Source organism: Alligator mississippiensis, chromosome 3 (assembly GCF_030867095.1).
Source record: "Alligator mississippiensis isolate rAllMis1 chromosome 3, rAllMis1, whole genome shotgun sequence".
NCBI lineage: Eukaryota > Metazoa > Chordata > Crocodylia > Alligatoridae > Alligator > Alligator mississippiensis.
The window spans coordinates 146,338,082-146,363,483 of NC_081826.1; the positions used below are offsets into that span (position 1 = coordinate 146,338,082).

The window sequence follows — 25,402 nt, forward strand, 5'->3', positions numbered from 1 at the left end:
TTCTTCCATACCGATGCCTATTGAAGATTACTACTGGAAAATACAGCCAGCTAAAGTGGACTCCTTCATGCCTATTTCCTTTTGCTGGTATTTCTAAGAATCACAATTACCCCATGCAAAAATCCTTTTATAATCTCTAGCTGAGATGCTCTTTACAATTTTAAAATAAAAATCAAGCCTTGAAATTAAGATGCTCTATTGTACTTAGTTTAATCAAACTATGCCCTTTGCCAAACATATTTCATAGCTCACCAATGATTTATATTTACACAATTCTAGGAAGCAACTAAAAAGAACTTATTTGTATAAGAAAGCACTACTCAATGTGAGGAGCTTTGTATACATGCTAAGTTTTCAAGAAAAGGAAACAAAAATATAATGTTCTTTAAAAATAGCAGGTATAAATGTCCTACTCTGTAGCCAACGGAAACAAAGTAGCTATGGATAATGATTTTGTTGTCGTGTTTTTCTATGTCTCAGCTTTTCACACATGGAAGTTTATGGGTTAAATTCTTCAGATCAGGGATTCTTCATCTGGACATGCATTTCACAGGGAAAATGTTGGCTCTAACTGTCTCTCACAGGCAAACACTTACATACCCAATGCTTTTGAGCAGGGAAAACTTTTAAGGGAGCAGTTAGTCCTGCAAATGTTGGTTTTCAGCGTACACAAAAATTATGTATGTATGTATATCTGGTCACTGTTCTCCTCCCATCCACACTTCCTCTTCTCTCCCCAAATATGTTCTCATTCTTTCCCCTCTGACTCAGTGTCAGTATTACTTCACAGGTCCTCAAGGACCATTGCGGAACATAGAAGCTCAGAGGACACAATCTACTCAGTTCTACACAGAGCAAGGTCAGTCAAAGCTGAACCATCAAACACGTCTGGCACTAACACACTAGGAAGGAGTTTGGACCCAGGACCCCGCATTTATTTTGAGTGGAAAATTTCTGTCATCTAAAAGAGAGGGAGGCCTACAAACAATGCAGCTTGTGAAATGTTTCAGGAAAGGAATCAGATCAGTTTCAAAAGTATTTATGACAATGGTTCTCAAAGTTTTAGACTCAAGACACCCCTAGTCAGATTCAAGACACCCTTAGATTCAATGCAGACTTCAGAAAATGCTAGCTCTTGGCTTTTGCTCATTTTTTGATTATAGGAAAGTAAGAGTGCAATTCTTGTCCCAAAAAACACTCAGAAAGACCACAACAGGTCAGCATGTTTTTGACACTGTGGATTCCTATTTGCAATCTTTGAGTTTATTTTGTGAATTTGAACACCTAGCAATGCTAATATTCCATGTAACCCTTAAAAGGTTGTCTCAGCACCCTGGTGTGGTATGGCACCTTGACTGAGAATCACTTGTTCATACTGATATGTGTATTTCCTTATTCTAATGAGAGACCTGGAATATAATAGCTTGTCAAGAGGGAGGAGACATAACTGGCATTTTGGAAATGTGGTGAAGTATAAATTAATGGGCCATGCGAGCCCAGCTATAAACTTCCAAGAAAACAGATTAGGTAACAGAAGGGGTAGGGTTGCTCTCTGTACACATTCATGAGCAAAATTTAAAGCCCAGAGATACTGATATTAAGATTTTATAATAACATTGCAGTTGCAATGACAAGCAACATTGCTTTTTAACCTTTACAAATAAATGACTGCAAAATATTGTTGATGGTGTAAGGCAGGGCTATCCAACATCTAAGTAGCTAGGGACTGTATGCCCCATGTGCTGCACCAGGAGGGGCTGCATGCCATGAGAGCTGCACCAAGGTGAGGCATGCCCCCCCCCCCCCACTGCAGACAGCCCCATACCACTTCTCTGCGTCTGTACCCATTGCACTGTGCCTTCCCAGCCTCACCCTTAGGTGCCTGCACTGCCCTGCCCTCTGGGATAGGGGCAGAAAGTGGCAATTGGAGGAGAGAAGTCTGAAGACTGGTTGCTAATGCAGCTGGGGAGCAGGGGTGCAGTAGCTGGGCAGGAACTTGGGAGCGGCCCCAGGGCTTGCTGTGCACACAGCACACATGGGGCATGCACTACCTGCAGCATGCAAGCTGCACTGTCAGGGTCTGAGCTACAGTGATAACCCTTTCACAGATACTTCAGAATTGACAGTAGCTTTGGGCAGAGCAGCCAACAGCTCCTGCCAATTTACCCATTGTTGTGAGAAGATTAACACTTTATTTAGCTTTTGCTGTAGCAGTGCTGGTTAGGATTCATCCAAGAAAGTCAGGATCTCCTCCAGTCATAATTCAGGCATGACTCTGGAAAAATCTTTTCCTCTTCATTTCGCATTGCAAAAACAAGGCAAGTATCTTATTTTCTGGCATACCACACACCCTCAAATATAACCTATCATGTCTTCTAGCTCTCTGTCTTCTCTTGTTGCTCTGCTGGATGCTTTCAAATTTGTCTGTGTCAGTGGTACTCAGCCTTTTTGGACAGTGGGCTGGATAGGCAGTACCTGGTCTGTCTGCAGGCTGGATCTGGCTGGTGGTCCTGATCCAGGTGTGGTGGGACTCATCCAGCTGCACAGCAGGAGGTGCAGGAGGGCAGCTTGGCCCCATGGGGGAGGGGGGCTTGATCTGGCCCCACCCCAGCTCCACTGAGGGGAGGGGTTGTGGCCAGGCCCAACCCAGCCCTGCAGGGGGAGAGGGCATGACCCAGCCATGGGGAAAAAGGGGTGTGGCTTGAACCCTATCCAGCTGTGGGAGGAACATGTGGTCCAGCCCTGATCCAACTGCAGGGCTGGGAGGGTGAGGAGGGGTCATGGCCTGGACCCAGGTTGCCACACAGGGCTTCAGGGTGGGAATTTGGCAGGAGGGAGGGTGGCCATATTAATGACCACTGCTCCCCCACCACCAAATTTCCTGACCCATGAGGAGCCCCATGGGCCAGATGCAATGGCTTGGCCCACAAGCTGGAGGTTTAGCACTCCTGGTCTACATCTTTCTTGAAGTGCTATGCTTTAAAATGGAAACAGTATTCCAGGTGAGGTCTCACCAGTGCTGATTATGATGAGAGTAGATGAATCACTTCTTGTGACTTGCATGTGACATCCCTGTTGACACATTTCAGTGTGCTATTAGCTTTTTTACATATATATTTCCCTGCTGACTCATATTCAACTTGTGTTCCATTATTACTCTTTCCTGCAGTGCTGCAGCCTAGCTAGTCATTCCCCATTTTGTATTATAGTATTTGTATTTTTGCACTTGTCTGTATTTATTTTCATCCTTTTTTCATCCTATCCCACTGAGCTTGGTAGCAGCTCCAGTTTACTAAGTATACACTTATGTCCATCATCCATCCATACTGAACACTACTAGACCCAAAACAGACCTCCTAGGAAACCTCACTTGACACTTCCTCTGAGTTTCACATTGAACTGTTGATGATTACTCTTTGAGGGTGACAATGCAACCACTCGTGCCTTACCTTACAAGAAATTAATCCAACTGTACCTCCCTAGCTTGCTTATGTGACAGTCAGGAAAGAAAGCATTGAAAACCTTGATAAAAATAAGGTACATCACATTCACTGCTTCCCCGCCATCCACAAAACCCATCACCTTGTCATAGCAGGAAATCAGGTTACATGCAATTTGTTTTTGACAAACCAATGTTGGCTGCTATTTAATACCTCATTATACTTTAGGGGCAGAATTCTATGTCACTTTATGTACCCAGATCAGTTGTCTGGCTCTAAGTGGCATTTTTGTCACTTAATCATGATTCATGATTCTGTTACTCATGTAGTGTGGATATGTAAGCGTCCACATAGCTACTGAACATGTGCAGTAGGCAACACACTGGCCAGGCAGATGTACCTGAGTGTAAATCTTGAAAGAAACAGGAGAGCAGCCCTCCCACATTTTAGCCCAAAAAGCTGTGGGGTTCAGGCACTTTCCCATGAATTCAGAGGCCTGGTTTCAAGGACCCTTTCACCAGAGAATTGTTAAACCTACCTCTCTCTAACTTCCTAGCACAGGGCTCAAACCATCAGGCATTATCCAGGGTGTTTGGCGGCACACCTTTTAAAGTTGAGGCACTGCCCCTTGCATTTAATGTCATTGGATAAAATGGATGGAGAGAAGTGCAGCACAGTACAGAACTTTTTCTTCCCCATTGAGAACAAGGCCCGAGGCTAGAATCAAGGTCCTGGTCACTTCTGCAGAAGCCTCCATCTCACCGAATCACACACCTTCTAGCTTTTCATTCTGAGCCCAAACATTTTTCTCTCTTGGCTGCTCAGCAGGCCAATTTCAAAAGGAAGCCTGGAGAGGAGACTGAATAATCTTTAACCTGTTGTCCGGTGGCTAGAGTACTTCGCTAGGAAGTTGATAAGATGAAGGCTGAAACCCTACTCTGGGGAAGAGTAGTTTAGAAACTGGGTTTCTTACTTCCTGAGCAAGTACTCTAACTACTTAGCTACTTTGCCTAAAACATAGCAGGGCCCTCCCTAGGGGACCTGGACTATATATATATATATATATATATATATGATGGACTTATATATGTCCAGCAGAGTCACAGAAGTAGATGAGCACCTGCCCAACCAGGCCAGTGTGTAGTCTATTGCACGTGCTCAGCAGCTATATGGATGCTTACACAACCATGCTGTACAGATAAAAGAATCACAAGCTAAACCTACGTGCTAAGAATGTCACTTATAGCTACAAAACTGCTATCTGGGTGCATAAAATGAACTGGAATTCTGCTTCGGAGCTTACAAATAAGTCACTTGATGATCTGCTCCAGTATACATCTGGACATCAAAAGACTTATAGGCTGTAAGCCTTTTTTGTAAAGTTCTTTTTTAAACAAAATAAAACCCTACTCTACATTCTGCATAACATTCAACACTGCATATTCTAAAGCATGATTTTTTTTAACACAAAGTTTCTCTTCTCATGGAGTTTGAGAAAAATCAAGTGTATGAGGCTTTTTTAATGTGCCAGCCATAATTTAGACGAGAACTGTAACTCATGACCAGTTTAAATAAAACAACCCAACACCAGAAGTCAAATCTGAGTTCACACAATGAGGCAGTTGACTCATTTTGCTATCTAAATATAAGGTAGATGGTACTGAATGTACCAGTACCATCTGGAAGAGCATCTGGATTGAACTGACAATGAAAATGGAAGCCAGGAAGGGATAGATAGATAGATAGATAGATAGATAGATAGATAGATAGATAGATAGATAGATAGATAGATAGATAGATAGATAGATAGATAGATAGATAGATGTAGGGTCAGAAGGGACCTTGTAGATCTTCTAGTCCAACCCCCTGCCCTGGGCAGGAGAGAAAACTGGGCTCAAATGACCCCAGCCAGGTAAACGTCGAGCCCCCTCTTAAAGACCCCCAGGGTAGGAGCCAGCACCACTTCCCTTGGAAGTTGGTTCCAGATCCTAGCCACCCTGACAGTGAAGTAGTGCCTTCTAATGTCTAGTCTAAACCTACTCTCTAGCAATTTATGGCCTTTATTCCTTGTTACTCTGGGAGGCGCTCAGGGGAACAAGGTCTCTGCCAAACCCCGCTGGTCCCCCCTAGTAAGTTTATGGATGGCCACCAGATCCCCCCATAGCCTTATTTTGTGAAGGCTGAACAGGTTAAGGTCCCGTAGCCTCTCCTCATAGGGTCTGCCCTGCTGTCCCCGGATCATGCGAGTGGCCCTCCTCTGGACCCTCTCAATGCTGGCCACATTCCTCCTGAAGCGCGGAGCCCAGAACTGGACGTAGCACTCCAGCTGCGGCCTGACCAGTATCACATCGAGGGGGAGGATCACCTCCTTGGCCCTGCTTGTGATGCATCTGTGGATGCAGGACAAGGTATGGTTAGCCCTACTGATCGTGTCCTCGCATTGTCAGCCCATGTTCATTTTGGAATTGATAATGACTCCAAGATCTCGTTCTGCTACTGTGCTTTCGAGAAGGGAGTTCCCCAGCCTATAGGTATGCTGCTGGTTCCTACTGCCCAAGTGCATTACCCTGCACTTGTCAGTGTTGAATCCCATCCTATTTTCATTCTCCCACCCCTGTAACCTGTCCAGGTCCTGCTGTAATCTTTCCTTCCCTTCTAGTGTGCCCACCTCACCCCAAATCTTGGTGTCATCTGTGAATTTAAACAGGCTGCTCTTCACCCCATCGTCCAAGTCGCTGATAAAGAAATTGAACAGTGCGGGCCCGAGGACCGAGCCCTGGGGGAAGAATATTCCCCCCAGGTCGAATATGACCTATCCACCAGCACTCTCTGAGTACGACCCCTCAGCCGATTTGCAATCCATCTGACTGCATAGGCATCAATGCCACAGTCGCCTAGCTTTTTAATGAGAATGGGGTGGGAGACAGTGTCAAAGGCCTTCCTGAAGTCCAGAAAGACTACATCCACCACCACACCTGTGTCCAGTGATTTTGTGACCTGACTGTAGAAGGCAATCAGGTTGGTCTGACAGGACCTGCCCCTAATGAAACCATGCTGGTTGCCCTTGAGTATCATCTCCGCTCCTGGCCCATCACAGATGTGCTCCTTGATAATTTTCTCAAAGACCTTCCCTAGGACTGAAGTAAGACTAACGGGCCTATAGTTGCCAGGGTCCTCCCTCTTCCCTTTTTTAAAGATGGGGACCACATTGGCCCTCTTCCAGTCATCTGACACCTTTCCAGAGCACCAAGTGCTCGTAAAGCCGTGCCAGGGGCCCTATGATAACCCCTGCCAATTCTCTTAACACCCTGGGGTGGAGAGCATCTGGACCTGCTGATTTGAACACGTCCAGCCCCTTCAGAAGTTGTCTAACTCGGTCCTCCCTGACCCTAGGCTTGGCGGAGTTCCTCCTGAATCTCAGTAGGGGAGTCCCGGTCCCTGCACAAGAAAACAGAGGTGAAGAAATTGTTAAAGAGGTCTGCTTTCTCCTCTGGTGCGACCACCAGATTGCCAAGCATATCCTGCAGGGGCCCCATAGTACCCGGGGCCTTCTTCATTCTCCCTATGTATTTAAAAAAGGACTTTTTGTTATCCTTGATGTTAGCCCTAGTTCCGTATCTGCCTTAGCTTTCCTAACAGCCCCCGTACAGACCTGAGTGGTGGAGGTATACTCCTCTTTGGTGATAGCCCCTCCCTTCCACTGGGTGTACGCCTCCTTTTTGGCAATCAGGCATTCATGAATGCCCTTGGTGAGCCAGGGGGGCTTTTGGGCACTCTTGCCCCCCTTCCTTCTTGTTGGAATTGTCACCCCTTGGGATCTGAGTATCGTCTCCTTAAGGAACGACCACTCATCTTGGAAACCCAGTTCCCCTACTCTCCAGGACCCTAGTGCCTCCCCCACTAATTTCCTCAGCTCATTGAAGTTGGCCCTCTTAAAGTCTAAGGCTACTGCCTTGCTGCAGGCCCTTGACACCCTGTGCTGGATGGTGAATTCCAGCAAGCAATGATCGCTATCGCCCAGGTGGTTGAGGACCTGGAGCCCCCTTACCAGGTCGTTGCCTGTGTCCAGGACCAGGTCCAGCAGGGGATTCCCCCTGGTGGGACTGTGCAACTCCTGGGTTAGGTGGAGGTCCTGTATTTTGGCAAGGAATCTCTGTGAGCGGTCCGACCTGGCTGACTGCTCCTCTCAGCAGATGTCTGGGTAATTTAGATCACCCATGACAACTACTTCGCTTGCCTTAAGTGCCTCCACAAGCTGACCCAAGAATTCACGGTCCAGCTCTTCCCCTTGGCTGGGAGGTCTGTAGTAGACCCCCACCGTTAAGTCCCTTTCCCCACAACCCCCTGTATCCTGACCCAGAGCACTTCAGCCTGCCCCTCCTCAGACCCCATCCTGCTGGTTGACGATGTGTATTGCTCTTTGACGTAGAGCGCCACACCCCTGCCTTTCCTCCCTGTTCTATCCCACCTGTATAGCCTATAGCCCCTAATGTTGACCGCCCAGTTGTGGGATGAATCCCACCAGGTTTCTGTGAGCCCTACTAAGTCTGGGTTTGAACTGGGGTCAGGCCAGTGCACCAGGGGAGGGGAGAGCTGGGTTGGAGCCAGGGGAGTCTGTCCTTGCACCCTGAAGGGACTGAGGCACTAAGCCAGAGCCTCCTCATGGGCTCCTGGGGCATGACCCCCCCAGACCCTGGCTCCAGGGAACAAATCCCCCCCTTACTCTAAGCTGCAATGCACAGAGGCACAGGGGACTGGGGGACTTGCCCATGGCTATGCAGGACAGCAGTGGCAGAGCTGGGGCCACTGGTCTGGAGTCCCAGTAGGAGACTGGAACAGCCCCAGGCTGCATCGTCCCGTGAGCAGCAGCCACGTGGCTCTGCCGAACATCCCTGAGAGCTCAGGTCCGGAGGAGGGAAGCTCATTCCTTCCAAACTTGATGTCCAGAGGCCAGATCACCTCAGATCCAGCTCCCAGCACTCCACGGTTCTTTGGAGGGGCCGGATCTGGATCTCTGGAGTGGCCAAGCTGCTCAAAACCTCGAAACCATGCCCCTGCCCCAGCCTCACAGCTGTGAGCCCAGTGGCTTTGGGACTGGAACTGAACAAATAAGCTCAGGAATAATGTTCCTGGGCTCTGGGCAGCTGCAGCCAGGGGCTGCAAACAGCTGTGCCGGGCTCCGGAGCCCAGTCATCAGCTCTGTACAGGTGCGTGCAGGCGTGCCTTGGAGCGGACAGTGGGGCCCTGGCAATGTGCTTCCTACATGTGGGGCTGCACTGAGGACAGCGGTGCTAGGCTGTGCCCCTCCAACCAGCAGTAGACACAGGAGGTGCATCGCCGGGGCAGTGTAGGACAAGCAGCGGTGGGCGAGGAGATCCCTGCACAGCTTCTCTGCTCCCTGCCATGCTGGGTCACGGGAGAGGGAATCAGGGCAGCAGGGAACAGTGGCAAGCAGGCCTGCTGTTCCCTGCCACCATGAGTAGGGCAGCTCCCTGCCACTGTGCACACCTCTGGCAGGGCTGGGGGCCACCTCTGGCTGGGGGAGCAGGGGCTGGGGGGGGGAGGAGAGGAACAAGCAGGGTCAAGGGGTTGCTGGGCTGATGTGCGGCCACAGCAAACCGTGGTTACTCAAAACCTGATACCATGGTAGCCAAAATGGTATACAGAATATTAACTGTGGATACTCAAAACTGTGGTTGGCAAAGGAAACCTGTATTCTTCTATGACAGTAGAGCTGATATCTTAGACAAGGATAATGCAGTGGACTTAATCTATCTAGGTTTTAACAAAATATTTAGCAGTATTCTTCATAGGAAATTATTAACTAAACTGGAGACAATGGAGTTTAATACCAAAACTGCAAGGTGGATAGATTCTGAATAATAAGGACATTCTAATGGTTTCAAAGGGGACTTAACAGATTGGAAAAATGTGACTAATTCTTCAGGAGTTTGTCTTGGGAGCCATCCTGCTTAACATTTTCTTCAGTAACCTTGTTATAAGAACTAAATGTTTGTTTACAGAATCTGCTTATGACACAAGCCTGTAGGGAGATCATATTATTATACAGGAAGAATGAGTGGAGCAACAGAAGTGGTATAAAAAAAATAATGCAAAGTAATGCATTTAGGGCCAAATTCTATTTCACCTTTGTTCATCTATTTACCTTTCATATGCCCAAGTGGCACATTTGTAGCTGGGGAACTACAGCTTTTTCCATTTACACTGAGTTTGGGAGTCTATTTCCACTTGTGAGGAAATAGGATCACTCTACTTGTGAACCTATCAGAAATAAAATGGAGGAGGAAGCCTCTCCAACCTGCACCTCTTGCTTCTTAGCTCAGTGCTCTAACCATCAGGCCACTGGGCCTTCCCAGCCTTCCCTTGGATGCTAGCCCACTGTACCTTGGCTTTATTATTCATTGAACAAAGTGGACGAACAGAACACACTATGACAGTTTCTGCTGCATTAGGCAACGAAAAGGAGGCAAGGGCCTCTTCTCTTCCAGGGCAGCATCCACACTGAGCCACACACCCTCTGGCTTGTTTTTTTCCTTCTGACACCATGTCTCCTTCTCTTGGCTGATGAGAAGACTAAGAACTTGGGTCCCCTGTTCCCTGGGCAAGTGCCTGAACCACTAGTGACTAGTCTATTAAGCTAAAAGGTGAGAGGGGCCTCCTCCTTCTTTTCAGTCCTGCAACTGAAGTTTTGGGATTTACCTGGTGTTATATGAATCCCTGTGTAATTCTATCTTCCCTGGCAGTTGCCCATATTAAATGCAGTCAACTCAGCATGCTTAGGAGGCTAGGATGGGCATCACTGAATCCCAAAGTGTGTTAGTGCACCAAAATTTGCTGTTGCTATATATCCTTCACTTAGGTACATGAAGGAAAAATGGTCCCTCGGGGATTAATATTAGACATTTTGCTACAACCCAGGGGCTTACAATCTGGAGGCAATGGAAGGAGAGGAACCAGGGAACATTACTTGATCTTGGAAAACCATGAGCTGCTGGTGAGGCATAGTTTTGAAAAATAAGAATACAATTTTCTGAAGAGATGTACTGATTTTAGAGGTGCACTGATAGAGATTTCTGGGGCCGATACCAATAGCTGATTTTTAAGGAGTCATATTGGCTGATACCGATCCAATTTCTGATATGCAGCCTGGCAGCTTGAAGAGCAGTCTGTTGCAGTGGAAGGAGAGGGGGAAGGGGAGTGGGGGTGCGGGGCCAGATCAAGGCCCCTGTGGTGAGGGAGGGAGTGGGGCTGGGGTTGGGGCAGAGGCTGGAGCAAGTGCTGCCTAGCTGGGGTGGAGTGGGGCATGGGATGGAGCCACGGCTTGTCCAGGGGGCATGGGGAGGGGAGGTGGCTGCATGTACCCTGGGAGGACATGGAGCCAGGTTAATTTAAAAAACAACTACCTTAGATTTAGGCTGTAATCACACATTCCCTTTCAATGTTTACAAATTATTGAAATGTTATAACATAGTAAAGTTAGTATGTGCCAGGGGTAGATGCACATTCATGCCCAAACATGCACGGATTCTGCTCTGCCATTAGACGGCTTGTGAGCTGGCATCCCAGTATGCCTTGCTGGCGGATGTTTCTTTCTCCCCCTCCCCTTTCCACAACAGCCCTGCCCATCTTCTGATTTGGAGTCTTGGATGGCAGCACGTTGATTCTGCTTTTGGAGTCTTTTTGCTTTCCGAATCCAGCATGGCAGGGCGGGTTACAGTGTCACCAGTGTACCAAGCATCATACCCTGGACATGGGCAGAATAACTTGGGTGGGGATTAGATTGCCCCATGGCAGGAGAGTTTGGGGTCATGGAGCAGTACATTCTGGGATGCTGGGGGACCTCGTACTATCTCTGTAGAAAGGTCCAACATGCAGATTGTATGAGGTAATACATCCTATCTCAAAATAACCCTCATTTTAAAGGTAGCAACTATGCAATACCACAATGGCACTTAACATGTACTAAACTGCTTGAATGTGCATTTGCTCATGTTTTAACTGCACTTAGTAAGTGTTAAGTTGAATGTGTGACATCACCCTCTGACAATTTATAAGAAATTATTACCAGTATTTTGAACATATTACTGTAACCACACTTTAAAACAATAAAATACAATGCTGACATCATAACATTTAGCTCAATAAAGACTTGTTCTAAAGTAGCATGCTCTTTTAAGACTGTCTAAAGTGGTATGAGCTATAAAGAGATTTAACGTATGGTACAACTTATGCAAAAGGAGTCTAAAAAACTCTTAAACTCCTATCCTTATGTGCCAAACTCCTATCCTAACCATAAACCTTATGTAACAACTTTTCACAGTACCCAGTCTCTAAATTGCTCTTTATTTCAAGTTTTGTATTTTCATTAAATAAAACAACTAGTAAGATTAAAATTTCTTGCATTTAGACTAAAGTTCAAACTAGAATTTTTTCAAGATGAGAGTATTATTAAGTATTGATTACATAAGGTTTGGGAGGAGGAAATGAAATTGTACTAACAAGTTTTCTTTTAAAAAATACAAGAAACACAGTATTAAAAAGTGTCTTGTGTTATTTGGTTATGCAGTGAGCAGAATAACGCCAATGGAATGTTTTCTATGCTATCATTTTCCAACTCATCTTGGAATGAAACGTGAACATATGTGAACTCAAGTTGAGCCTGTATTAGTAAAGGCCACGTGAGAATGTGTTTATAGGTGTCACCATATGATCACATACATCTTTCTTCAGTATGGGCTGCAGAAATCCCATTATGTACAGGGCTAGGGACAGACACTCAAAAAGCCTGAGCCTGAATTGATTCGATCTTTGCAGGTTAGTCTAACTTGGCTAGGCTGAACCGGTTTCTAACCAGACAGACATTCTCTCTGGACTGAGGAAATTCAGGCATATACTTGCAGTGGCTCAGGACAGAAGCCGGGGGGGGGGGTGCTAGAGCAGCCCTTCCTTCCCTTGCGCAGTGCTGAGCTGAAGGGGGTGTGGCCAGGTCCCAGCAGGATGATCTGATTAGGGAGGTCTGCCTGCACCATCCCAGGCTTTTCCCTATTTGCTGCTCAAGGGGCAGGAGTGTTGCCAGACCCCAGACCCCTGCTAGCACTCTGATGCAAGGGGGGAGGGTGCAGTGCATGCATCTGTTGATGATACGAAGCTTTTCAATCTCCTTCCCTGCTTCTTTATACTGTCTGCAGCAAAATGACAGGTGAGCAAGCCAACAGGGGGCTGATAACAGTGTTTATCATCCGATCAGCAAAACAATAGCCTCTCTCCATTACTTCAAGCTCTTCTTCAACAGTTTACCAGCTGACCTGTTGATTAGCTCCAAACAGCCCTAAGTGATCACTGTTCTGTCTGCCTGTCCCAGTGAAATTGGAGACACGCACATGTCTGCATTAGCAAGCATACCACATGCCTAGGGTCTGTGGGGCTGGGGTCTCTGCTGTGAGATGGGAGCCAGGGATGGGGGGGATTTCCTGTTTGAGCACTGAGCAGTGAGGGGGAGGTATGGCAGGGGAAAGCCAGGCAGACCCTGCTGTGCCTGCAAGTCTCTGCTGAGCTCCAGCCAGGGAGGAGAGGGGAGGGGCCAGCCCTGCTGTGAAGCATAGAGCCCTGCCCAGCCCAGAGAGCATGCCGGGATGCTGGGGGTTTCTGGTTTATCTTAAACCAGTAAGAGGCCTGGGACAGACATTGCATAAACTGGCTTAAGCCAAATCAGTTAAGTCCGGTACTACATTCAACCAGGTTCATCTCAAACCAGTTTCAGCCATTTTCAAACTGGTTTATGTGCACTGAACATCTGTTTTGTTACAGGTTTAAACCAGGTTTAAACCAGTTTCTGATCACTTAAACCAGTTTAGGTGTAATGTCTGTCCCTAGCCCAGCTGTTTGTAAATAACTGAATAATTTCTAATAATTTATTTCATTCACAAAGCACAAATCCTGAAATCTTTTCTCAGACACAAAGCTCTGTTGACTTCAGCCAGTGTCAACTACCAATTAAAAAGTTTCAATCCAACTCCTATTAAGACTAATAAAAACTCATTGTTTTCAATGGGAATCAGACCAGATCCAGAATACCTACACACAAAAAATATTTAATACTGTGACAAAGAGTTAAAAAAATGACAACAGATTAAGGACCTGATTTTTCAAGCAAGATCTCAGTGTTCCAGGCATATTTTGGTGCCATCTATCTGCAGTGACAGGAAATGACAGACACAAATATTAACTGTTAGCTATCTAAATAACTGAAAGGGCCCAAAACTCAGGTAGTCACATCTCAAACTGGCAGCACTGCACAAGGCCTGTAGAGGCAAATAGGAAATAATTACATATCAGCAGTGGTGGTAATAGTAGTTATCTTACTTCATCCTGCATGACACACATCTGTATACAGAGCCAGGTGACTCCACTCATCAGAGAAAAGGAGCCAAAAGAGCTGTCAATCAAAATATAAACAGCCCAGCCTTTCCATGAACTACTCAGGTGAAGAATATTCAGAAGATAAGAGATTAGAGTCAAACTATGCTATTTAGATTGTGTTGGTTGTTGGGTATGATGTGGAATAAACCAGTGCAGAATTCTTTATTCAATATTTTCTTAAAAGCTACATTAGCCCAACTAAAATAGCCACTAAGTTGCATATAATATTCAGAACAAAAGTTGATAGCATGTATTACTCACTTCTAGCAGAAGTCTACCTTCTTGTATACTAGGTTTGCTGGATATGTTGTCTTTGCTTATTTGATCACAATGCTTCTTGAAGTGGTTTTCTTGAATAGCTGATGGGGAAAAAAATATTAACAACTTATATATAGTAGATATCAGGGCTTTTAGGTTTGGGTCTTTTAAAGTTATTTAGACATTCACTTCCCACTGATTTCAATAAGAACTTGGCACCTATATACTTCTAAGGATACTGCCCTTAGTTACCGAAAATGTTCTGTTAGTGTGTGACAGAGAGAAACACAGCCCAGCTGGTTTTAATATAAAGTTCTTTTCACTTGTCATTATACCTATCACATAATTGTTGCTGAACAAATTTTTTCCATTATTATACTCTACATACAAAAACAATAACAAAAAAACCCATAGGAAAACAGCAAAGGAAAGACATGACAAAGCTGCATTTTTAACTAAACAATACATGCTATGGACATTTGAACAAATAGCAAAACACATTCAGAAAAGAGAGGAATGAATACATTTCCTTATTTTCAAGACCTCCTTTGTTTTTAGATTTACATTATGATATTTACTTCTATAATTTAAAACTGGTTAAGGATTAAGTATATACACTTTAAATATTTTTTTCCAAAAGCAAGTTCAAAGTTTGTAAACACAGAAATTAGGATATTTAAGACAGGATATTTATGATATAGAAACTGTGAAAAACACCAATTTATAGATTAAAATTACAATTTTTTCTTGGTACTACCAAAGACTTGGTGGGAAAAAACATGGATCACATTTGCTTTTTTCCACACATGCACCATACATGTTGGCTTTCAAACATTTTTGAATAATCAGATATATATGTCTGTCAGGACAGATATGAAGCCGAACCACCAAAAGTATGATGATTTCAAATCTGAATGAAGTCTTGAGGATAACAAGAAAACAGAGTTGATTATATCATCTACCATTAAATGGGCTTCTGGATCACATAGAGCAGGAATAGGCAATCCCCAGCGTGCATGCCAGAGTATGGCATGCAAAGGCATTTTGCTTGGCATACACGCCTCGGCCTCGGGCAGACAGCAGGGAAGTGGCCGGGGCTGCCCTGCTACAACAAGGATTGAGCCCCTTGTAGCTCCCCTGCCATCTGCCCCTGGCATGCCAACATTTTACAAGTCAAGGTTGGAGGTTTTTTTGGCACTCTGCTCAAAAACACTGCCAACCCCTAATATAGAGGCTATGAAACAGAAGGCAAATCCTTACAACTCTGTGAATAAATAATGAAGAACAGTTAGCCTTCACGCCTCTACAAACACAGCAGCAGAATTAAATTTCCTATTATTTTAACAGTGCCTAATTGTTGTTAATATTTAATTTTACATTTACTATTTAGTTTGCATTTACATACAGTTCAGCAATCTTGTTGAAACATGCTCCTTTAGACCAATGACATCACCCTCTCTAAAACAACTCAACAACTTGTCCTGCACAAATGGAATGCTATTTAGCAAACAGCGAAGACATGTTAAGATCTGTAGAATATAACTGTTGGGCCAAATTATTAAATTACATGGCCCCACCAGGGAGCACAAGACACCCAACTGCAGAACTCTGCAAAGGGCGCGGGATACGACTAGAACGCATGGAACCCCTGGGCATGCTAGTATATAAAGAAGAAATGTATTTTGTTGCAGGCAGGGCTGGGTTGGAAAAAAACGGCTCGTGGGAACAGTGTTGTTTAATTGTTTAAAAATCCATCCCTGGTGTACAATAAAACAGGATTTAAGTTGCTGTGAGTAGAACCCGGATAAAATGCAAGAGAAAAAAAACGCAGGAACAGGAGTGGGAAGGGCTTCAGCAGGATGGGAAAGCAGCTGGAAAACATAGTTCTATGCAGGCTTTACATGCTACCCACACCACAGGTAGCAGTGTAGAAGAGGAAAAGTGCCCTCAGGAGACACTGCTTCCTCTCTCCGCAGCTGTATGGGAGGTATAGGAAGGTTCGGCCTTCGTTTCACCCCACCAAAGCTCCAGGTGATACAGCTACACCACTTACATAGGTTAATCCCTCCCCTAGGAGTAGTTAGAAGACCACCTCTGTCCTGAGATGCTTCTCAAGTAGCACTGCCCTTTCACATGAACAGATCATAAATTCATCATCTAATCTGCCGTTTCAAAGGTACAGTTTTATAAATATAGGCCTCCTTTTTCAAACGCTGCTACTCTAAAAAGGAATTGCAGTTATGCAGGCAGTTGTTCTCTTGCACGCATTGTGATTCCAGCACACAAGGAAATCTTTTTGGACCCAAGAGAAATATAATATGTGTATTCCTCTGAATAGTGGAAAACCCCTACACGTGAAATTCTCCTAAAGTGGGGAATAGCTGTAAATTATAAAGAGCCTATTTCCTTTCATTATATATATTGTCTAGGAACAAAAACCCTTAGAACGTTGGTTAAAAATCAAGTTGCATACAACAGTAAAGACAAACTATTATAAACTACTGTAAAATACTGTTTTCAGTCTGAAAATGCCTGTTCAGGCATGAAATCAACACAAAATCCATTCTCCAAATGCATCTGTATGGAGTTCAGTATAGCAGAATTCAGTACTTGGGTCCAACAGAGTGCCAGATGAAACAATGCTAGCAATACGGCAAAATTTTCCTTTCCTACTTCGTGGTTTTCTCAGTCTGCTTCCTGTTAAAGATGCTTTGAAATCTGTCTGCCCTTTGATGTTTCTTAAGTGCAGCATGCCATTTATTTAAAGTATAAAACTCGGTCAAATGAACTGTTTTCTTTTCCGTCTAAATCTCATCCCTTCTTTTTTTCTTTCACAATTATTTGCCTTATTCTTTATCAAGAGATTTTTGTTTTCCATGTACAAAAAGATGCCATCTTTTGCCTTCTATTCTCCTCTAGGCATTTTATGGTATATTCTTGCCTGACAGCTTTGCGTGATTAGAACTCACAGATAGCTTCCCTGTATGTGGGCAGGAGCTGGGCACAGAGCCACCTACTCACTTGAAACTCCACCCTTCTCTCCCCTCCACAGCGGAGGAATTCCTTTGGAGAGAAACACCAGGGGGGAGAACGGGCCTTTTGGTAGAAGCAGAATGCTGAGTAACCAGAGCTTCTCTGTCACGCAATCTAACCGGCTGTCAATCTTTCTTTGCATCTGACAGAGCTCTGGCTCTAGTTCAAACCATTGCGTGCAAGCAGCAAAGCCACATTATCCTCTGAAGTATTTCATAATAACAACAGCTGTTAAATATTGATGACTCCTGGCAAGCTCTGAATGCTTTTTGTGAAGGTTAAGGCTTCATGTCATGGAACCTAATTCGTTATTATATATTATATCTGATATCTGGAAATTACCTTAAAAAGCAACAGAGCTTAAAGGGAAAAAAGAATTAAATTACTTTCATGTATTAGGGAAAGGGGGGAAATTGGCAAGCTAAACAGGGGAAGATATTTTTCTCAAGTAAATTCCTTTGTATAACCAGAAGGGAAAAGCTGCAGGAAAGACCATCAACATGACTGTTTAGTTGCATTCCATTTTTTTGTTTGTTTTATAAATAGTTTTTTAAAACAAACCTGTAGTCTGATTTCACAGCTGTATAGGTCCACAGAGAACTTTTGAAGACACCCAGAAAATGTATCAAAAGGGGCAAAAGTACATGTTCCTGCACCCCGTCTAGTAGCATCAAAGCTGAGGGAGCTAGCAAGTCCTAGAGACTGTGCAAACTGGTCAGGATGTTAATGTAAAAGGCCAGACCATGGGGAGAGATGGAACAGGGATAGTTTCTTGTCTGGGGCAAATCCTGATATGACCTCCACCACAATCCCCAGAAGAAATCCTCCCTATTTTTCAGTCTGGCCTTCTAAAACAACTTACTCTTCTGTTTATCGTTCTGCTACCTACTTTTGCTTGACTTCACTCTTGAGACTGGAGCCAACAGGAAGGGAGTTAAGTTAGGCAGTGAGAGTATGACTGCTGAACTTGGGGCATCAAGAGGGAAATGCCATGAAGCTAGAACGGGCAATAAAAGGAGCTAATAGTCATGGTAAGTATGCGAGATGAAGGAGGAACTAGAAAGGAAGCAATTTGAGGGCTCTAGGATTGGAGGACTGTGGAAGAATATCTCCCTCTCTCCCTCATATCCTTCTTACAAGAGAGAGATTTGGGGGAATGGCAAATGCAGTGGGTAAAGTTCAGAACTATTCTTCTTCTTTTTTTTTTTTTTTTTTGCAGCTTATCAATTTATTGTGAACAGCTATTTCTGATGTAGGAATAAAGGCTCAAATTTCAGTTGGGCCTGAGGATATTTTAATCATGGGTAGAATTCATTTTGATAAAATGTAAAGGCAGCCTTTGCCTACATTTAGACAAGTTTTAAATTTGCCCTTGTTAGTTCATTAATTCTTTCTCTGTAAAGTCTGTAGAACACATTCTGCATATGTTACAAGTTTCAACCAAACCTAGCTAAAGGTAACAAATAAGAACCACCACGGAAATTAAAGTTTCCATGGAACAAAGCAGAAGTTGAAACTGTATTTCCATCTTTGTTTTATTGCAGATGTGCTGCCATCTCTCATTTTCTGTCAGCGGTTATGTGAGTGAGTACATGTTTGGGGGAACAGCTCTACTCATAGTTTCCAAAAAGTAAATACAAACCTGACAGTGAATTGGTCAGCAGAGGCTCCTGAATAAAAAGGAGGACTCTGCTGTCATTATGTTTGACTGAACTCTCACCTTTGTGATAAGCTTGTGGAAACACTCTGTGTTACTGTGTGAAGTGAAGAAATAAGACTAGCAAGCAAATTAAGAGCATCTGAAATTTAAAGAAGGGGTAAAATAACCTTCTGAACCCCTGAAAGGGGTTGCTATTTACCCTTCAGGGTAAATGCACTCCTTTAAGACAAACCAAGGGACTTCACTACCTGTAATGGGCAGCTTCCTCTGGCAAGGGTCTAAATCCAGGCTAGCCACTTTGGATAATATTCTTTTCCTTCTTGGTCATCTAAGTGGCCATTTTCTGGTCTTTTATATGACATTTTTTGGCATTTACACATTCTATTCTTGGCCACATAGCCCCGAGTACATAGACAGTTATGTATATGTAGACAGTGGCATGTGCAGCAGGCTACACACTGGCCACGTGCATGAATGAAGCATGTGCATTCAGGTGCTCCAGCTTCCCAGACAAGTGCCGTAGTCACTCAGCTACTGGGGGACAAAAGATGGGAGCTCTCTTTTTTGTTGCCAGTATACAAGTCCAGTCTTTGTGCACAGGGCTATGAATACTACCTGTGTGCAAGTGCCAACAATGCCACACAGATGACCAAAAAATGATCACTTAGATGATCAGGCCACATTGTGATCTTGTCCACTGAATTTCTGTTACAGGCCTGAGGACGGGAGCATGTGCCCGAAAGCTTGCAAATAAAATTTTTTTTTTGCAACTGTCTAGTTGGTCTGATAAAGAGGATTGCCTCTAGCACACTGACTGTTGCAGGCAATACATACCACATAGAGGAATAAGAGCAGCATGCAGGGTGGATAAAAATCAATGATAAAAAAAAATAAATATTGGAATTTTTTTATTTAAATCAGATTTTTTAAAATTTAATCAGGCTTTTTTATTTTTAAGATGCTTTAAAAAATAAACTTATATAAAGATAGCTTTAATTTAAGATATGCTAAAGCTTAAAGATATCATCATGGAATAGGGATTATAATATCTAATTATATACTATTTGAGACAATATATTCATGTAACCTTTTTAGAAGTTTTATAAATAGGTCACAACATGCCATGGACTACAGTAGGGACCCAATCTTATCGGGTTCCCAGAGGCTCCTCTATAGATTAGTAAAGATTAAAGAAAACCACTCTACCCAATGGGACTCAGTGCTCAGTCTAGAAGATCCCATTTAGCATCTCTGCGATGCTTAGTTTCAGTTCTCAAACTTGTGTCTCCAGAGATCATAGGCAGACAAGGTTCTTTGGGTAGATATCTTTTATTAGACCAAATAAATAGTTGGAAAAATTATTCTTTACAAGCTTTCGGGCACAAACACCCTTCTTCAGGCATAGGGAGAGTTTGTTGTCTCCAGAGATAACATCATTGTTAGCAGCAGTACAGGAATGGTGCATAAATTGAATGCACATAAAGCAAACCCACTTTACAATGTAACAAATAGGGATAGGTTCCCATTGCAGTGAGCCAGGGAGGGAGTGAGGCTGGGACTAGGGAAGCGGCGGGGGGGAGGGGTGCTGCTCCCAGGGCTGCACAAGGCAGCAAAGCAGAAGGAACAGAGCAGCACTCACCCCACCCCAGCTGCAGCAGCCCCAGGAGCAGCCAGCGCCAGCTGCCTGCACCATGACACGGTGCAGCCCAGGAGCTGGGGTGAGCCTAGGTACAGGGGGACAGGCAGAGCATGGTGCAGCCCAGTGGCTGCAGGCAGCTGGTGCCAGCCGCTCCTTGGGCTGCTGCAACGGGGGCTGGGGTGAGTAGGGCCACGGCTCTTTCCCCTCCCCACACAGACTTACCTGCTTGGGCGGGGGGGGCATTTATGCCAATCGCATAAGAGCAAATTTACCTTGCATATAACCAATTATGGGTCTAAATATATGCTCATCGCATAAGAGCAAATTCGCATATAAAGAACCCGCATAAATCGAGGAAAACCTGTATATGGAGATGAGAGATAACAGACCCAATTACCTACCCATCAGCCCTATTGTCTCTTTGCAAGTTTGTGTACGCACCGTCAAGCATTTACCTTTCTCTAAAAGTGCGAAGTTTCAAGAAGTTAAATGAATACAGGATATCAAACAACAAGAATGTACTTTTTTGTAGAGAACAAGGATTAAATCGAGGCCTCCTGACCAGTGATTTAAATTGATTTGATTTAAATCAAATCCACCCTGGCAGCATGTGACATGAAAAAATACATCTCAGAAGCACCAGTACACAGAAATCAGAACCTTATGACAGAGCCTGTGCGTGACCGATTAAGTACACGATGAAAACCTAGCATGTGAATAATTATTGCATACAAATAAAAAGCTGCTCTTTGTTTGTGGTGGTCAACCTGTTGAAACAAATTGACCTTCCTAAAATATTTTAAGAAATACGGACATAATCTTTAGTTCAGTATCATGTTTCCTTGGTATGACAAAAAATTGAGATGTGCTAAATATCAAAAAGTGTCACAATACTTTGTTTGGATCCTTCAGTATGTAAGAAGGTAGTCTTACGCTTGCATTTCAGTAGGATAAAAATAATGGATGTAGATACAAAGGTCTCTTCTGAACATATCCTGTCTTTTTCAGTTCTAGTATAACCCAATCTGACTTTTTTGGCTTCAGTGGAAGTGCACTGTTTTACTGTGTGACTCGATTTGGAACAATCCCATAGGATACTTAATACATTTCAAATTAAATAAAACATTTGACTTCCCAGTGTATGAATAAGTTAAGAAAGAGGCAGTTAAAAGCAATGCCCTGCCTTACTTTCCCAGTGATGGTTAGTTGTACTGCTGAAGTCAAAGCGGTCTTTCAAGGATCTACTGATGTGTCATTTACATTACCTTTTATGTCTATTCTGGGTTAGGTCTGCTATCATGTACCGGGTTTCCATTCCTCACTTTCCACAGCTTCCAGAAAATTCCTGTCTTTATTATTGTAATTTCATTTTCTCCTCTTTGCATGAAAGGGCACAGGATAACTGATAAACTCCACTGAGGTAGGAATTCTTTGAGAGATAATGGATCAAAAAAGTTGCAAGAGCTCATGTAGATCACCCAAGAGACAGTTTAAAAATAGCCACAACACAGGCACCGAAGAGAATAAAGGAAATAAACATTGCATCTAAAATATTCACTCTGAGATTTTAGCACACATGTTTAGCTTATACAGAAAATGGCGAGAATCCAGCTTCATCAGAAAAATCTAGAAGTACCACAGAAATAATTCCTTGAAATGTTGTAAAATCCACTAGAAACTTGTAAAACAAAAAAAGATGCAGACACATTGTTTCCCAGCATAAATAAATGAAAGCAAAAATGAAAAAGAAGAAATGCAGAAATCTTGTTCTTCAGTCAAACATGTACCAAACCACATGGTGGTACAGTAATTAATTAGATGTTATTGCAGCATTTTGCTTCTGGAGCAAAGATCTATTTTGCTTTTTCCTGATTTTAGGTGAGACTATCAAACTGCAACTAGTCATGAGAAGAGCTGGTTTGAGAGAAGAAGTGAACCTAGCTAGCTGGAGGAAATCTGTCTGATAGCAAAAGTGTCTTTGAGGAACTGATTTAGAAAGAAAGAGGAGTTGATGTGATAATATAGAAAGGAGTGGAATTTTCTTTACAGAATTCTTTTTGTTTTTAAAAGTAATGATGAACAGCAATAAAATAGATTTTATTTAATTAAAACTGAAAAATTAAAAGAACATTAAAATTGGATACACTGTACTTTTGGAACATTTTGAGGGACTAGTTTATAAATCAGTATTTCAAGGTTTGTATTTAAGGGTTTAATCCTGTAACGTAATCCCCACAGGTGGACCTCATCCCACACTTGGGGTCAGTGGGACCTCAAGAAGGCATGACAGTCTGCCCCTGCAGAGACTATTTTGATGCACAGGAACCTTAGATGAGAATATTAAATACATGTGTGTGATATGTTCAGTTCACCTTCTCTATGAGAATCACAACTACTCAAATCTTCACTTACAATCATTTCATGGAGCCTTACCCTGAAGACCAGCATCCATGATGGAAAAACCTTGGTTTCTAAGCAGGCAGAGAGTGGTCTGGAATACTGTCTCCACACTAGTACTGAGGAAATTAAGTGGGGGAAAAAAATTACAATCTTGGTGCTAAATGGCAGGACTAGGGCCTTCAGTATTTCTCAAAAAACCCATTAAAATCAAATTTAAAAGTATTTTTCTTAAAGAATACCTAGATAAGTTGTTTCTGAAAAGTGCACATACACTGCACCTAAGTTGTAGCCCTGCCTTTCCTTTTCAGTTTTTGAAAAACGGAAAAATGTAATGAAATACAGACATAAAATTCAAAAAACACTGTATCTACTGTCAGGCCCATCACACAGGTAGAAAGATAGGTAGAAGACAGGTTGAGAAACAGGTGGAGGAGTAATATGCTGAAATCAAGCATTAGAGTCCTTTTAAATAGTCCCTTTCACATAAAAGAAACTACAACTCCCCTGAGAGTCCCACTGACTTTGGTGGGAAATACACCCCTTCTCTGGGGCCAAATTCTGGTCCCTGACTTACTTTGTGTACAAGAGGGGCAGCAAAATCTGACCCCTCCCATATAACATACTGCAGGATTTGGCACTTCTTTCTTTCAATGACAGCCACTAACCTCCCATATTTTGCATAGAGATAATTTTGATTTATACAGAATTTTTTTGTGTCGGCCTTTATTCTTTTAGTGTCCTTTGCAGGAAAGCCAGACTTTTGTTGCATATTGTTTTGCCAGCTGCAATTCCATTTTCATTATCTCAAGCTTCCATTTACCCTGTGTTTCTGCATCAGCACAGCACTATTGATTTCAGTGTGCTTACTCCTCGCACTAATCAGAATTAGGTCCTGGGCCATGGTTTCTAGGTATGGATTAAGAAAGATATACAGTGGGTACAAACTAAGCACCAGAAGCTTATAGACAGAAGCAGCAAAATAACATGTTTCAAGCAAATGTTCTTAAAGAACTGGGGGCAGGGATTAAAGAAAATCCACCATATAGAAACAGGGGTGTTTCAGAGCAAAATATTTTTGAAGTCTAAAGGAGATGTATGAGTACAAAGCAAAGAAATTTTCTCTTAGCACGGCATAACTGCAGGAAGGAGGCTCATTTATGCATTGCTGGTCTACCACGAAGCAGCCTCTATTCCTCAGATCAAGAGATCACTTTCATAACCACTTTTCTGAGGTCACAACTGAGTTTGCTACAGTCACGCAAGCCCTTGTCTACTAGAGTTTATGATAACAATGCAGGTTCATAAATGCTTTTTAACGAGATAATGCATCCTTTTACTGAATGAGATGTGAAGAACATGTATTAAGTCACTTGAAGTTTCTGCAAGGGGCTGCTTAGTTTAACTATTCAGCAGAAGCAAATTATGAGAGTTTGTAGTTTTGTCTAGTTATAATGATGTGTCAACAGTAGGATAAATTATACCTTTCCCAAGATAAATAATTCTTTAATGCTCTTAAAAAGTATGCTGATGCCCTTTTCAAATCTTTTTCTGCTGGTTTATGTTTAAAAAAGACAGTTCATGTCTATCCAGTATGTGTTATTACAAGATGTGCCTATTAAGATAATTAAAGTTCATATTAAATGCTGAAATAACATTAGACAATAAATTATAGATAAGATTGCTCCAAAGCTTTGATATCAATGTTTGTTACTGTTACACTCTTATAAATAGCAATGCTGCAGATATGTAAGGCTACTAAATGAAGTTTCTGTTAAAAGTTTGTTCCAAAAAATAAGGCAATAATTATGAACTGCTTAAATAGCACTCAAAATTCCTTTCTTTAAATTGATAGACTGCTTCCCAAATTAGTATGTAATAATCTGTTAGGTAGTAACTGGGAGGAAGGCACTAAAGTGAAGCAAATTTCAAGAAAAAGTTAATGACCTCTTCACTAATGTAAGTTAATTTTAACAGATTGATTAGGTTTCTTTGGTCTATTTCCATAATATGATTATATGATGGCAACACTACAAAGACAACTGGTATTATTCCATTATGGATTCTTAGCTATACTGATTTAGGATAAAACATTTCCAAAGTTTCTACATTACTTTAGAGCCTGACCTATATCCAAACAGAATATTAAACATTTAAGGTAGCCAGTCCCATTTAGAATACATCCCTATTAATTTTGAGGTGTGACTGCAGCATAGGTAGGCATGCTCATGCTAGCTCATGGATACCAACACAAGTGAAAATGTGGAGGCCTGGACTTCAGCATCAGTTGTATAAGCCTACTGGAGAAATCAGGTTATGTACTTGGTCAGCTAACCTACATTAAAACAGTACCACAGTGCAGTAGCACAAGTAAGTGGGGGCAACCAGGGTAGCAGCCCCAAGCACTGCCGTCATAGGGGAAGTGCAAAAATAGTCATCACTGCAATGGTGGATGATCATGTCACTGCAATCAGTATGGTGGTTGAACACTGAACTGCCCTGCTAAGCCTCTGCCACAGTGTCTGTACTGTATCG

At 43.0% G+C, this 25,402-nt stretch overlaps 1 protein-coding gene across 2 annotated transcripts in view; it reads right to left on the reverse strand.

Moving 5' to 3' along the window:
* The window catches only part of AHRR (aryl hydrocarbon receptor repressor), a 148,865-nt gene that overhangs the window by 46,148 nt on the left and 77,315 nt on the right, over positions 1-25,402 (reverse strand). For both annotated transcript variants that reach the window (XM_059724479.1, XM_019491139.2), the window contains one exon: positions 14,142-14,239. In XM_059724479.1, coding sequence (XP_059580462.1) covers positions 14,142-14,239 — 98 coding nt within the window. The remainder of the gene's footprint in view (positions 1-14,141; positions 14,240-25,402) is intronic.